This window comes from Mandrillus leucophaeus, unplaced genomic scaffold (genome assembly GCF_000951045.1).
Source record: "Mandrillus leucophaeus isolate KB7577 unplaced genomic scaffold, Mleu.le_1.0 Scaffold103, whole genome shotgun sequence".
NCBI classification, from domain to species: Eukaryota; Metazoa; Chordata; class Mammalia; order Primates; family Cercopithecidae; genus Mandrillus; species Mandrillus leucophaeus.
Window position 1 is genome coordinate 356140 of NW_012098432.1, and position 13431 is coordinate 369570.

The following is a 13431-nucleotide window of genomic DNA, read 5'->3' on the forward strand; positions in this document are numbered from 1 at the left end:
GGGGAAGGGAGAAATAATCCATAGATGATTTTATAAGAATGCATTATATTTAATAAATATCAAAAAGAATCATTGTCTAGAATATATTTTTAAACCTTCACAAATCATTAAGATATTGACATAAAACCCAAGAGATTATCAATTTTATAAACAGACCATACACAGAAAAAGAAGATAAAGTTACTAATAGGACTTGTAAAGGCTCTCAACCTCACATTTCGTTCAATAAAATATATGGTAGAGTAACAATAAAGTACTATTTCACATTGACAATGCTATGGTTTGGCTCTGTGTCCCCACCCAAATCTCGCCTTTAATTTTAGTTCCCATAATTCCTACTTGTCATAGGAGGAACTTGGTGGGAGGTAATTTAATCATGGGGGCAGTTATACTCATGCTGATCTCATGATGGTGAGTTCATTCTCACAAGATCTGATGGTTTTATAAGGGGCTTTTCCCGCTTTTGCTTGGCATTTCTCTCTCCTGCCACCATGTGAAGAAGGGCATGTTTCCTCCCCCTTCCACCATGATTGTAAGTTTCATGAAACCTCCCCAGCCATGTGAAACTGTGAAACTGTAAGTCAATTAATCCTCTTGCCTTTATAAACGACACAGTTTTGGGTATTTCTTCATAGCAGCATGAAAACAAACGAATACAGACAAGGATGTAGAAAATTAAGACATCATAGATGTTGATGTAGATATACTTGGGGAAAACTCTCGTGTATGTTGGCATAAGAAGAGCATATGCCCTTTGACCTGGCACTTCCACTCCTAGATATTTATTTTAGAGAAAATCAGGCAGATGGGTGCAGGCAAACATGTATGAATGTAATTTTTGTTTTTGCAGTATTCCTTGCCATGATGAGAGTGGAAATAATTTTCCCTTGGCGGGAGATTGTACAAACAAATTATGCTTTATTCAAATTATGGAATACTCTATAGCAGTTAAAATTAACAATAAAATTTATCTATGTTTCAATATGGATAAATCTCAAGAAACATAATTTTGAATAAAAAAACAAAAATGCAAATTATACATATAATATGAAAATGTATATGCAAATAAAAATTCACAACAATAGGACATAAATTTAATTGATGTATATAGATATAGCAAAAGTACAAAAACATGTATGGAAACAGTACATAACAGCTTCTGGATAACAGTTATATTTGGGGGTGGGCTTGGGGGAAGAAGTAAAAGAGACTAGTTTGGGACGGGGGGGTGTTTCTGTGATTTTTTTTTTTTTTCTTTTACAAAAAGAGAGTCATGGAGCATCCAGTGATGTGATCCTGGCAGAAAGGCAGGTTTTAATTTCCCCACAATTCCTCCTGGAAAACAAACAAATCAATTAGGATAGCCAATAATGAATGCACTGTTAATGTCTTAAATAAAAGTCGAAGGCAATAAATTCCCATAAATTTCAGATTATGAACAGGAGTGGTAAATCACTTACAGCAGTATAACAAGAACAAGAACGAAGTTGTGTGGCAGGAATACTGAAAAATGAATAGGGACAACTTATGTATGCCACAAACTTGGGGTATAAAAAAATTTTCTACAAACATCTACTAAAAGAAGAAGATCCTATATTCCTTGGGTGGAAACATGGCAAGACATGTGAGAATGCCCAGTGAAACTGGGAAAAGTCCTCAGAATCTTCAATTTGCAGATAAGATTAAAAAACTGCTTGCAGACATGAAAAGATGATGGTTCTAGGTTAATTTAAATTTATAATTAAATGACCACACAATTAAGCCACTAGCTAATTTCCATTTAGTGTTAAATGACATAATAAAGAATTAGAGAAATCCAGAATGGGAGGCATTCTATAGAACAACTGAACTAATTTCTATAAGTCAATGGTTGGAGGAAAAGGGGGCAGAGGAAGAACTACTCTAAATTAAGGGTGACCTAAAAAACAAACATATTAAAATGTGGACCTTGTTTAGATTTTAATTCAAATAAACCAAAAACACAGTTTTGAGAAAATCCATACATTTGGTTAAGACCAGGTGTAAGATTATGCCAAAGAAACATTATGAGTGATAATAATATTGTGGTTTTGTAGTGGATCATAATTTTTAGAGTTATACTGAATTATGATGGGGTAAAATAATACCATCTGATATTTGCTGAAAAATACTTCAAATAAGAAAAAGAAAAAACATGTTTTAAAAAATAGGTTAAGTGATCCCAAGTTACAGTAATCTAAACAGTGTGGTACTGACATAAGGACAGACATATGGATCAATAGAATAGAATAGAGGTCCCAGATAAACCCTTGTACACACAATCAATCAATCAATCCATCTTTGACAAGAGTGCCAAAACCATACAATGGTCTTAAAGGGTAGTACTGTTAACAAATGGTGTTAAGAAAACTGGATATCCACATGTAAAAGTATGAAGTCAGATCCTTACTTTACACAATATACGAAAATAAACTCAAAATGAATTAAAGACCTAAGCATAAGACCTTAAAATATAAAACTGCAATAAGAACACAGGAGAAAAATTTTATAACAGTGGATTTGGCAATGTTTTCTTGGATATGACACCAAAACCACAGGCAACAAAAGCAAAAATAGACAAATGAGAGTACATCAAACTTAAAGCCTTTTGCACCTGAAAGGAAACAAACAGTAGAGTGAAAAAGTAACCTACTAGATGGGAGAAAATATTTCTAAATCAGGTATCTGATAAGGAGTTATATTCAGAGTATATAAAGAATGCCTATAATTTAACGACAAGCAAATAACCTAGTTAAAAATAATAGGTAAAAGCCTCAAACAGGTATTTCTCCAAAGATTTATAAATGGCTAACAAGTGACAAGATATTCAATGTCACTAACCATTAGAGAAATGCAAATCAGAACTATATTGAGATATCACCCATCAAGGTGGCGATATGGTTTGGCTCTGTGTCCCCACCCAAATCTCATGCCAAATTGTAATCCCCACATGTCAGAGGAAGGACCTTGTGGGAGGTGATTGGCTCATGGGGGCAGATTTCCCCCTTGCTGTTCTCGTGATAGTGTGGTCTCATGAGATCTGATGGTTTAAAGTTGTGTGGCACACTTCCCCCTTCTCTCTGTCTCTATCCTGCTGCACCATGGTAAAATGTGCTTGCTTCCCCTTTGCATTCTGACATAATTGTAAATTTCCTGAGGCCTCCCAAACATGCTTCTGTACAGCCTATGGAACTGTGAGTCAAAACTCTTTTCTTCAATTACCCAGTCTCATGTAGTTCTTTATAGCAGTGTGAGAATGGACTAATACACATGGCCACTGTTACAAAAACAGAAAATAGCAAATGGTATTGGAATGAGGAGAAATTGCAATTCTTGTGCATTGTCAATGGGAATTGACAGTGCAGCCACCATGAAAAACAGTATAGAGTTTCCTCAGGAAATTAAAAAATGCAGTTACCATATGCTCCAGAAATCCCACTTCTGGGTACATATCCAGTAGAATTGAAGACAGACTCTTGATGATATATTTTCATATCCATGTTCATTACAGCATTATTCACAATAGCCAAGAGGTGAAAGCAACCCAAATGTCCATTGACATATAAATGGATACAGAGAATGGAGTATATAGATACAGTGGAATGTTAGCCTAAAAAGAGAAGGAAATTTTGTCATGTGCTATAACATTGATGAACCCTGAAGACGTTATACTAAGTAAAATAAGCCAATCACAAAAAGACCAACACTGTATGATTTCACCTGTATAAGGCATCTAAATTGGTCCAACTAATAGAAAGCAGAATTGTGGATGTCAAGGGCTGTGAGGAAGGGGAAATAGAGGGTTGTTTCTCAATGGGTATAGAGTTTCAGTTTTGCAACATGAAAAGTTTTTAGAGATCTACTGCACAACAATTTGACTGTTGTTAACACTATTGAACTATACACTTAGAAATGGTCAAGATAATTTTTATGTTAAACATGTTATGTTAAAATGTGTTTTCTACCATAATTTTAAAAAAAATAAAATAAATATAAATAAATAAATAAATAGGTTCTGTGAATGTGACAAAATCTTGATAACTGTTTTATCTCGGTGATTGGTATATCTAGTACTACTTTAATTTTGTGTCTATATCAAAGTTTTTATAATTTTTAGGGAAAAAGAAATTTGAAACAATTATGACAGAGTATTAATATCTGTTCATTCAAGGAAGGGAGCAAACTGGTGTTTTCTGTATGTTTGGAATATCTCATCATTGATAAAATCTGAAAGTAATAGCAGTAGCCAATTGGCAACATAGAACCTTAAGTTTACCCAGTTTGAATCTATGGGTCATAATTCTCAATTATCTGGAGAGACAATCATATTAATTAGTCCAATGAGACCAGTGTAGATTGTATAATCCAAACAGAGTTGCATTGAGGATGTGTGATCAGTTCTGAGAGAAGCAATATGGGCTTTCAGAGTTTCCAAAAAAATGTTTACTATCGATTAAAAGGACAAGAAGGATTTTCACGGTAGATCAAAAAGTTTGGTAATATGCCCTGGATGTTTCACAGCTTGATGCCACTATCTAGTTGTGCCACTAAGAGATCCAGAGACTCTTATGCTAGTTTTTTCACTTCTCTGAAAGAGAAAAAATGCTTGTACACTTCTAAGGTGTTTATCACTATACCCTGATAGCTGAAGATTATAAATAATATTTTCATTTAGGAGCTGTTAACAAAGTTGTCAGTTATCTTTATGACCTAGCCAAGATAACTCATTAGCTTTTATACAATGCAATTATTGAAGACATAAAAAAAGTACAAAAAAGTTAGCTGGGTATGGTGGCAGGCGCCTGTAATCCCAGCTACTTGGTCGGCTGAGGCAGGAGAATCACTTGAGCCGCTGAGGTGGAAGTTGCAGTGAGTCGATATTGCACCATTGCACTCCAACCTGGGCAACAAAAGCGAAACTCCATCTAACAAAAAAGAAAAAAATAGATATTGATAGTAACATCAGCATCAAAACAGAATTGCATTTCCCCAATTCAAATAGGTCACAAATGATGATCCAAAACTTAACTGAAGCAAAACAATCAATTACTGAAGACATTTGCTCTGTAATTTTATACCAACTCTTTATTATGGTTTTTGTTTTTCAATTTTTTAAGGTTAGAAGGTGTTTCAGAATGTGACTTAATAAGAATTTTTTAAAAGATTACTTTTTTTTACTTTTTATTTTGAAATAGTTGTGGATGCATAATTTGCAAAATGGATAGTTCTTGGGCACCCTTCACTTACTTTCTCCCAGGGGTTACATCTTATATTAACTATAGTACAATGTCAAAACCGGGAAATTGACATTGGTACAATGTGGTGTATAGTTCTATGCCATTTTTTTAATATGTATGCATTCCTGTAACAACCGCTAGAAGCAAGATATGGAATTCTTCCACTGCCACAAAGATTTGTTGGTGTTAATATTTTACCAATTTATGTCCAATGTAGAAAACTTACCTTCTTTTAAGTCTCTGTACCCATCTCCCCAACCCATTTATAATATTGTTGTGTTAAATATTTTCTCTACATACATTTAGATTCATATCGGAAAATATTGTACTTTTAGCTTTGACTACTAAACTAAATTTAGAATACACAAGAGCAGAAGGAACGTCTTTTGTATTACTTACATTTGTTGTTCTTGATGTTTTAAGATTCCTTCTTTAATCATTTCCATTCACTTTCAAGGGGTTTCTTTAGCCATTGTTTTAATGTATGTGGCTTGTGAAAACTTCTCTTAATTTTCATTAATCTGAAAATGCATTTATTTCCTTTTCATTTCTGAAGGAAAATGTTGCCAGATACAAAATTTGGGTTTGACAGTTCTTTTCTTTCAGGACTTGAAATTTGTTGTACCATTTCCTTCTAATCATTGTAAATTCTGATGAGAAATCCACTGTCACTCAAATTGTTTTTTCCCCTGATAGTTAAGGTGTCATTTATTTCTTGGTGCTTTCAAGATTTTTTGTTCTTAGTTTTCTTTTTATTTTGATATGGATTAGCATGGATTTCTTGTGTTTGGATTTCACTTATTTTGATTGATTGATTGATTGAGATAGAGTCTCACTCTGTCACCCAGGCTCGAGTGTAGTGGCGTGATCTCGGCTCACTGCAAGCTCCGCCTCCCGGGTTCACACCAGTCTCCTGCCTCAGCCTCCCGAGTAGCTGGGACTACAGGCGCCTGCCACCACGCCTAGCTAATTTTTTGTATTTTTAGTAGAGACGAGGTTTCACCATGTTAGACAGGATGGTCTTGATCTCCTGACCTTGTGATCCACCTCAGCCTCCCAAAGGAAAATATTTTCTTAAGTGCAATTTTAATATAACCTAAACTATATATTCTTGGCCCTTGTTCACAAATAATTCATGACTACAGTTGCAATAGTAGTAGAAACATACTCATCATTCACAGCACATAAATTGAGGCCAGTTTGCTGGGGATAATTTCTGCTTATGTATTCTGCTTTATTGCTTTATTAAACAAAATTTTATATTTTTATACAATATTCTTAGACAAAAGATAGCCATAAAATACATAAAATACAGTGAATGTCTCAAGAACCATTGTTATATTTGCTCAGCTGATTTTGAACTCTGTGATCCTAGAAAGTTCACTTAATCTCTTTATAGTTCACATCTCAGTTGGTAAAATGGGATGATAGAGGCAATGATCTACTGAGCTCAGGAATTAATACAAAACACAGATTCTTTCTTTGTTTTTGGCATGACATAGTTTTTGGTTATTTCATTGCTCTTTAGTATCATCTATAGAAAGCACACAGAAAAAGGAAACAACGTTGAAACAAATGCATCACTTTTAAACTTTAGTTCCTAAATGTACCAGTAATTATAATTGAGGTTTGAACTGCAGTCACTTTTTCTAAGACGAACTTTCTAAAATTCTATTATTCTCTGAAAACCTCATTTCTGTGGGTATAGTTTTCCTATTATTAATAAAGACCTTTGATCCTGAGTTTTAGCAAACAACCTGACATAGTGAAAGGGGAGAGTGTCCTGGAAAAAGCAGGGACTGTGGAATTAGGAAACTGACATTTGCCACTGAGTCTGGGCCAGTTTATTGAATGTCTTCAAACCTCAGATTTCTTATCTTTCAGAAAATTGGGACCAACCAAATAAACCCTAAAAAGATTATAATGAGAATTTGAACTACATTACTGGTCAGATGGAAATGACATAAAACATTTTTATCAATATGCCCTAGAGTCCAGGACCTGTGTTCTTTCTCTGAGTACCTGAGTAAGCTCCTACCAACATTTGGTTTTTCAGCAGTAAAATAGAGGTAATATCTGTTCTAACCACCTCACAGAGTTATTCGTTGAACACAAAGCAATAAAATTACTTTTATTTATTGCAAAATGATATATAAATGATGTTCACTAAGGTTTTATGGAAGTTTAAAAATTATTAGTTTTTTTTTTTTTAATATTTGAATAGACTTGCTTAGGTTGAAACTTCAATAAGGTGTTAGGTGTCAGACACACAGAGTTCAATGATTCGCCTTGAGTTTTTCCCCACTGCTTTCTCATTTTGCTGCTAAGGGTAAGCACCAGAGTTGGCCTGTGTCAGAACTGAGAATCAGGAGTGGGCTGCCTTTGCTGCTTCTCACTGTCCCCTGCTTTCTCTGTAGCGCCCACTGTGAGATGCTCCTATTCTCATGCTGAATTTCATCCTTTTGCTCATTACTTCCATAAATTATTCCTTAGAAAGAGCAAAGAATGAATTAAATAATTAATTTCGAGCATTTGCATAACAATACAAAACAATATCCTTTTTAAAGATTTGCCACAATTTTAGTTTTGTGAAAAATGTTGGAGTCATGTATTTAATCACCATTTTCCATTCAGTGTCTTTATGGTGCCTAGTCTGTCATATTCTCATTAGTTTTCTTTTTTTCAATTTGTCAGTGGCTTCACCTGTGTGCCTTACAATTATTTGGCTCTTTTTATCAACTTCATGAAGATTTGCATATATTGCAAGATTTACAATTTTAGTTGGCACTATATGTACTTGGCACTGTAATTTTATTGTATTATTAGGTATTTACAGTATCTGGTAATCAGCAAGAAACAGATAAAAATGCTTTGACATAATAGATGAAAACACAGGCTAGTGATTAATTCACCAGTGAACGTATTTGCGTTATTAAGACCTTGCATTCTTACACAAATGCCAGTTGCAGGAACTTGTAACGAATGCAGAAGGAGGCTAGCTATGACTGTATTTAAAAAGTACTATTATTATTATTCCCATTTTATTCATGAGAAACTGAACCTTAGCTATGTTGAGGAAGTTGCCAAGAAAGACGTTTCGTATGGCAGAGTCAGGACTTGAATCTGTATTGGTTTGACTTTCCGAGTTCTTCAGACATCAAATAACTTACAATTTGGTTATGTGTTTTTGAGGAAGATCAAAGAAAGAAGAAATGAGTCAAGACAATACAAGATAATACAACTGTTAATTAAGTGTACAATTATGTGACCTAGACTATCCATTTTTCATGAATTCAGAAAGAGTATGGGACCGTAGTATTAGAGTGGGCGGAGGGGGGAGTGGGCGCTGGATTTGCAGATCATTTGGTAATGTCCTCATTATTTGGATGAGGAAACTCAAGTCAAGACAAGTAAAGTGATTGTCCCAAACTAACAAAAATGGCTCTTACAACTAGAACTCCTACTTTTTTCTAAGATAATTTTGTAACTAATTGAAAATAGTATATATTCTAATTGTGAGATTAGAATTTTTTAATAATGTGTAACAGGCACTCAATATTTTATTCAATGTCATTTTATTCAACTTTGCTTCTTAATAACATTGATAAGAAAAAAAATGTGATTCCCCATTGGGGCTACTGTCGGTGTGGAGTTTGCACATTGTTATGTCCAGAGTGGGTTTCTGCTTGGCTACCTGAGATGCTGGGAAGGACTTTGGCCACCTGAGACCATGAACTGAAATAATAGGGTAAATAATTATCTTTCTTGCTTGTATTAATCTTTCTTAAATGAATGTATACCTTACATTTATCTCAAGGTTTAAGGTTAGAAGGGTTTCCTTTTTTTATTTAGAAGTTTGGTGACATTTTTGTGAGCAGAAATACACCATAAATATTTGTCTCTTTTTTAAATTAATTACCCTATGGTAAAATTGACTTCAATAGTCATCGTTTCACTTAAAGTTGCAGTTTTCAAGAATCGACCAATGATGTTATGTGAGACCTTATTGTATATCATAAAGTTTTTCAAACTGGAGAAGAAAAGACCATGAAAGAGAACAGAGACTTAGTACTATGGTGACACAGAAGAGGCCAAGAAAAATGTAGAATGATTCATCCATTAAACCTGCCTATATGGAAATTTATATAAGGCACTGTTGGGTCCTGTAGCTAAGGAATTATTAAGTAACTTACACAGTCTGTTAGGGAACAGAGACACTTCTACAAAGAATACTATAATGGAGTAAGAACAATTTAAAAGGAAAGTCACATAGTGGTATGGCCACTAGGAGTGGGGAGTTATTAATTCAGCCTAAGGGATTCCCACTGATCTTGTTATAATGCTTCACAGAAGTGACAATTAAGTTTACTGGGCACCTGAAGGGCAGGGAGTTATTCCATCTAGAAAGAACTGCAAAGGGATAATGTATTATAAAACAAACATGTTAAAGGAATAGCAAGAAATTCAAAGAGGTCCTAAATACTTATGCAAAAGGCTTAGAGATGCATTTTGAATAATTTTTGGCTTGTTAAAATTGTAGAATCATTCTGTCCAGAAAGGTTTTGCTCATTTCTAATTTTGCTTAAGTTAAAAATCCTTCAGAATGCATTTCTAATTTTCTGGTGTTAGCATTAGCAGCATCCACATTAACATTCAAAGTTTAATAATCAGCACAACCTGTAAGTGTTGACCACCCATGACTAAACGCTGCATCACCTTGGCTATGTTTGCTTTTATGCCTTTGAAGAAATGCGTAGACTTTGCTAGGCTACTCGCTTTTCAGTTATAAAGGGAAACATCTACATTTTACTCCATAAATTTGCACAATCATTGTGTGTCAATCAAACATAAATAAAACTTAAAGAGAAAAGAATCAATTAGAATTAACTGAAATAGCACTGACTAAATGTGAGCTGATACAATGACAATCTTCATGGTTCCATTAGCAAAAAAACAAAAACAAACTTCTCTGTATGGTATCTGCAGCTTGCTGTGTGTTTCCCTCTCAGAATATTTATCATTCGTAAAACTTGTTTTTTTTCTTCCAGAAAGCAAACTCTCATTTCTTAACATTTTTATGCTTCTGTGGAACTCTTTGGCTGTTAAAGTTTACATAAGAACTTCTATTTCATAATAGCTTACCTGTTTGTTCCCTTCCCTCCTTGGAGCTCAGGGACTAGGTCTTGAGGGGAGGGATGACATATTAATCATCTAGAATTTCCAGTATCTAGCACTTAGTAGTTGTTTAATCAATGAAAAGTGGATGATTGAGAATAAATGAATAAAACTGTTGTGAAATCCCCATTCATCTGAGGATCTATATATTGGCCAGGGTGGGCCTGGTAAGAAGTAAAAGTTAGTGTCTAAGAGAGATTACCCTGAAATATTGGAATTTTAGGGAACCAAAATTAGCACCTCTTTTTTTCACCCACTCTTGAACTTATGAAATGAGATACATAAAACAAATGGAGATTTAAACATACTAAATTAAAAAAATATTAATAGTAACTGGTAAGTTCTTTAGAGATCATGACTTACATCTGCTGTCAAAATAATTCACAGATACTTCATCCCAGGCTTAGGCAGATTTATCTCCAAATCACCAGCTTAGCTGGACACTGCAGGGTCCTCTTATTGTGTGATAGGCAATAGAGATATTGTGCTGAAAAAGTCCTGCTTTCACACTGTTGAAGTGAAGTGAATGGATAATTTCGATATAGTGTAATGGTGAACTATATAGGGAATTAAGGGAGGACAGGAGAGAGTCTCATAGCTTTGACTTAGAAAACTCAAGGAATGAAATATCCAAGATGTGTTTTGAAGTAAGGATAAGAGTTGTCTAATAAAGAAGGGAATGTTCTAGACCAGAAAACCAAACCAAAGAAAACAAACATGAAGTGTTTGAGGCACAAACCTTTTTGTTTTTAATGATCAGAAGGTAGAAGATGAATGGAGGGAGAGAAGACAAGGAGGAGGAAAAGAAGAAAGAAGGGAGTAAGAATGAGACAGGAGAGCTTACTGAGGATGGATCAGGAAGGGCTTTGCAAGCAATTTTATGTACTATCCACTGGACCCTCTCCTAAGGGAACAAACAGGGGATAACTGAATGGTTCTTAGTAGGAGGATAGCACAATAGATCTTTCACTGTGTGAAACACTAAGAAAGATCGCAAAATAAACATTTAGGAGGCTTGAACTCCAGGAGAGGCAGGGAAGTTGGAGAGAGGAAGACAGATCGGAGACACTTGTAGGATGTAAAGTCAAGAGGCTTGGTGGTAGTTTATTTAAAGAAGGGGGGCCGGTGCCCAGGTTCTCTGTCTTAGATAAAGAGATGATGGGCCATAACATGAGCTACAGCTGCATCTAGTTGCTATGGATTTATTTGCTAAGAGGATTTTTTTTTCTCAATTTCAGCTGGGACAAGTACTCTCCCATGTTCATCTTTGCCCAATATGTGATCCGGAACAGTTCAATACAATTAGCAACTTCAGATCATTGGCAGGACTGAAATAGCAAAGTGTGATATCACCTACAAATTAAGATGTATTACTAAGCATCCTCAGAGTGCTTTGGATCTGTATGATTTGCTTCCCCATTGATCATGCATTCAGGCCGAATTCTCTGAAGACTGTCCTGTCTTCAGAGAATACAGAAGCCTAATAATCCAGATGTAGCTGGTTAGAGGATTCTACTGCTAGAAGAAAATTTTGACTCTACTAAAGCCAACTCTCTTCAAGAATCATAGATCATGAAAAAAATCTTTAAAGCTATTTAGGACAATGTTTTCAATCCTGGGTCAAGATCCATTCGTGAGTTATGAAATCACTTCTGTGGGTTACATCTTGCTTACTTGTCTTAAAAACTGAACTAGAATGTAATAGACTAGAATAGAAAATATCAAGGCACATCACATATATAACAAATGGATTTTTTTGTGTGTGTGAAACAAGCATGGATGGGAACAGAGAAGAAAGGCATTTTGGTAGCAATAACAATCTGAACGAAGGTGGAAAGGTAGGAAAACATAAAGAACATGTGGAGAATATCAAGTAGTTCATGATGGCTATGGTGAGTATAGATGTAGATGATTTGTGGAAGATAAAATTGGATAATCACTGAAACCCATATTATATTGGGACATGAAAAACAACTCAGGAATTAGTATGTTATTCAGTAGGCAAAGGAGAATCATGGAAGATTCTTGAGCAGGCAATCTACATAAGGGAAAGTTTAATATGAGAGCAGTGGGGAGGATCACTCTTTACAGAAATCAGGTAGGAGTTGTAGCAATAATCCAGACATGCGGAACTAAAAATCTACATGTCAAATTTCTTCCTACCTCAGAGTTTTACACATGCCATTCTCTTTGCCTCGGTCACTCTCCACCACAGCTTTTACCACCTTATTCTAACTATTTACTTCTAGTTTTTAAAAATATATTAGTCAAAGTTTTTATCTAAGAGAAATTTTTTGACCTCCCCAAGACTCCTATTATATATATCACTCTTTTGATCAGGTAATTAACGTGCTGTTATTTCACGTCTGTGTCCTCTGTTAGAATGCAATGTCCATAAGCAGAAGGAATCTGTCTTGTTTACAGCGGTTATCTCTAGCAATTAGGATGCCTTGCACACTGTTGACTAATAACTTTTTGCTGAATAAATGAAAGAGCTGTGACACTTACCATAGGAAAAAAGAAATCAATGTGGAGGACATTGGAAAGGAAAATCAGCATGACTTTGGGATTTACTGGGTCTTACACCAAGGGAAAGGAAAAGCCAGAGATTCAGTCGTTGCTCTATAAACAAACATTTGTTCCACATATACTCTGTGTAAGGCACTGGTGCTGGGCCCTGGGAACATGGAGATGAATAAGATATAATTTCCTCAAATCGAGATGCTCACAGTTGGCAATCAGCAAATTCTTATGTAACTCTTACTCTAAGCCAAGTACATTTTTGTTTAAAGCGCTTTATATACATTAACTGGACAATAACTTTATGGGGCAGATACTATTATCATTTCAATTTTATAGGTGAGTTTTATAGAAATTAAGCCAAGGAGAGATTAAATAACTTGCCTAAGTTCACACCGGTAAGTGTCAGAACTAGGATTTGGTTGCTTTTTCCTAACTACTACGCCATATTGCTTCTTTGATTTTTGCAAAGTGGCATTAT

General features: G+C 34.9%; 1 protein-coding gene across 2 annotated transcripts in view; it reads right to left on the bottom strand.

The window, feature by feature from the left end:
- The window catches only part of PTGER3 (prostaglandin E receptor 3 (subtype EP3)), a 211258-nt gene that overhangs the window by 12389 nt on the left and 185438 nt on the right, over positions 1 to 13431 (bottom strand). Inside the window, exon 3 of one of the 2 annotated variants that reach the window (XM_011977660.1) lies at positions 818 to 1335. The exons of the other annotated variant lie outside the window; for it this stretch is intronic. Coding sequence (XP_011833050.1) covers positions 1315 to 1335 — 21 coding nt within the window. The 3' untranslated portion in view covers positions 818 to 1314. Of the gene's footprint in view, positions 1 to 817; positions 1336 to 13431 lie in introns of those variants that run through there. 2 annotated transcript variants of the gene reach the window in all.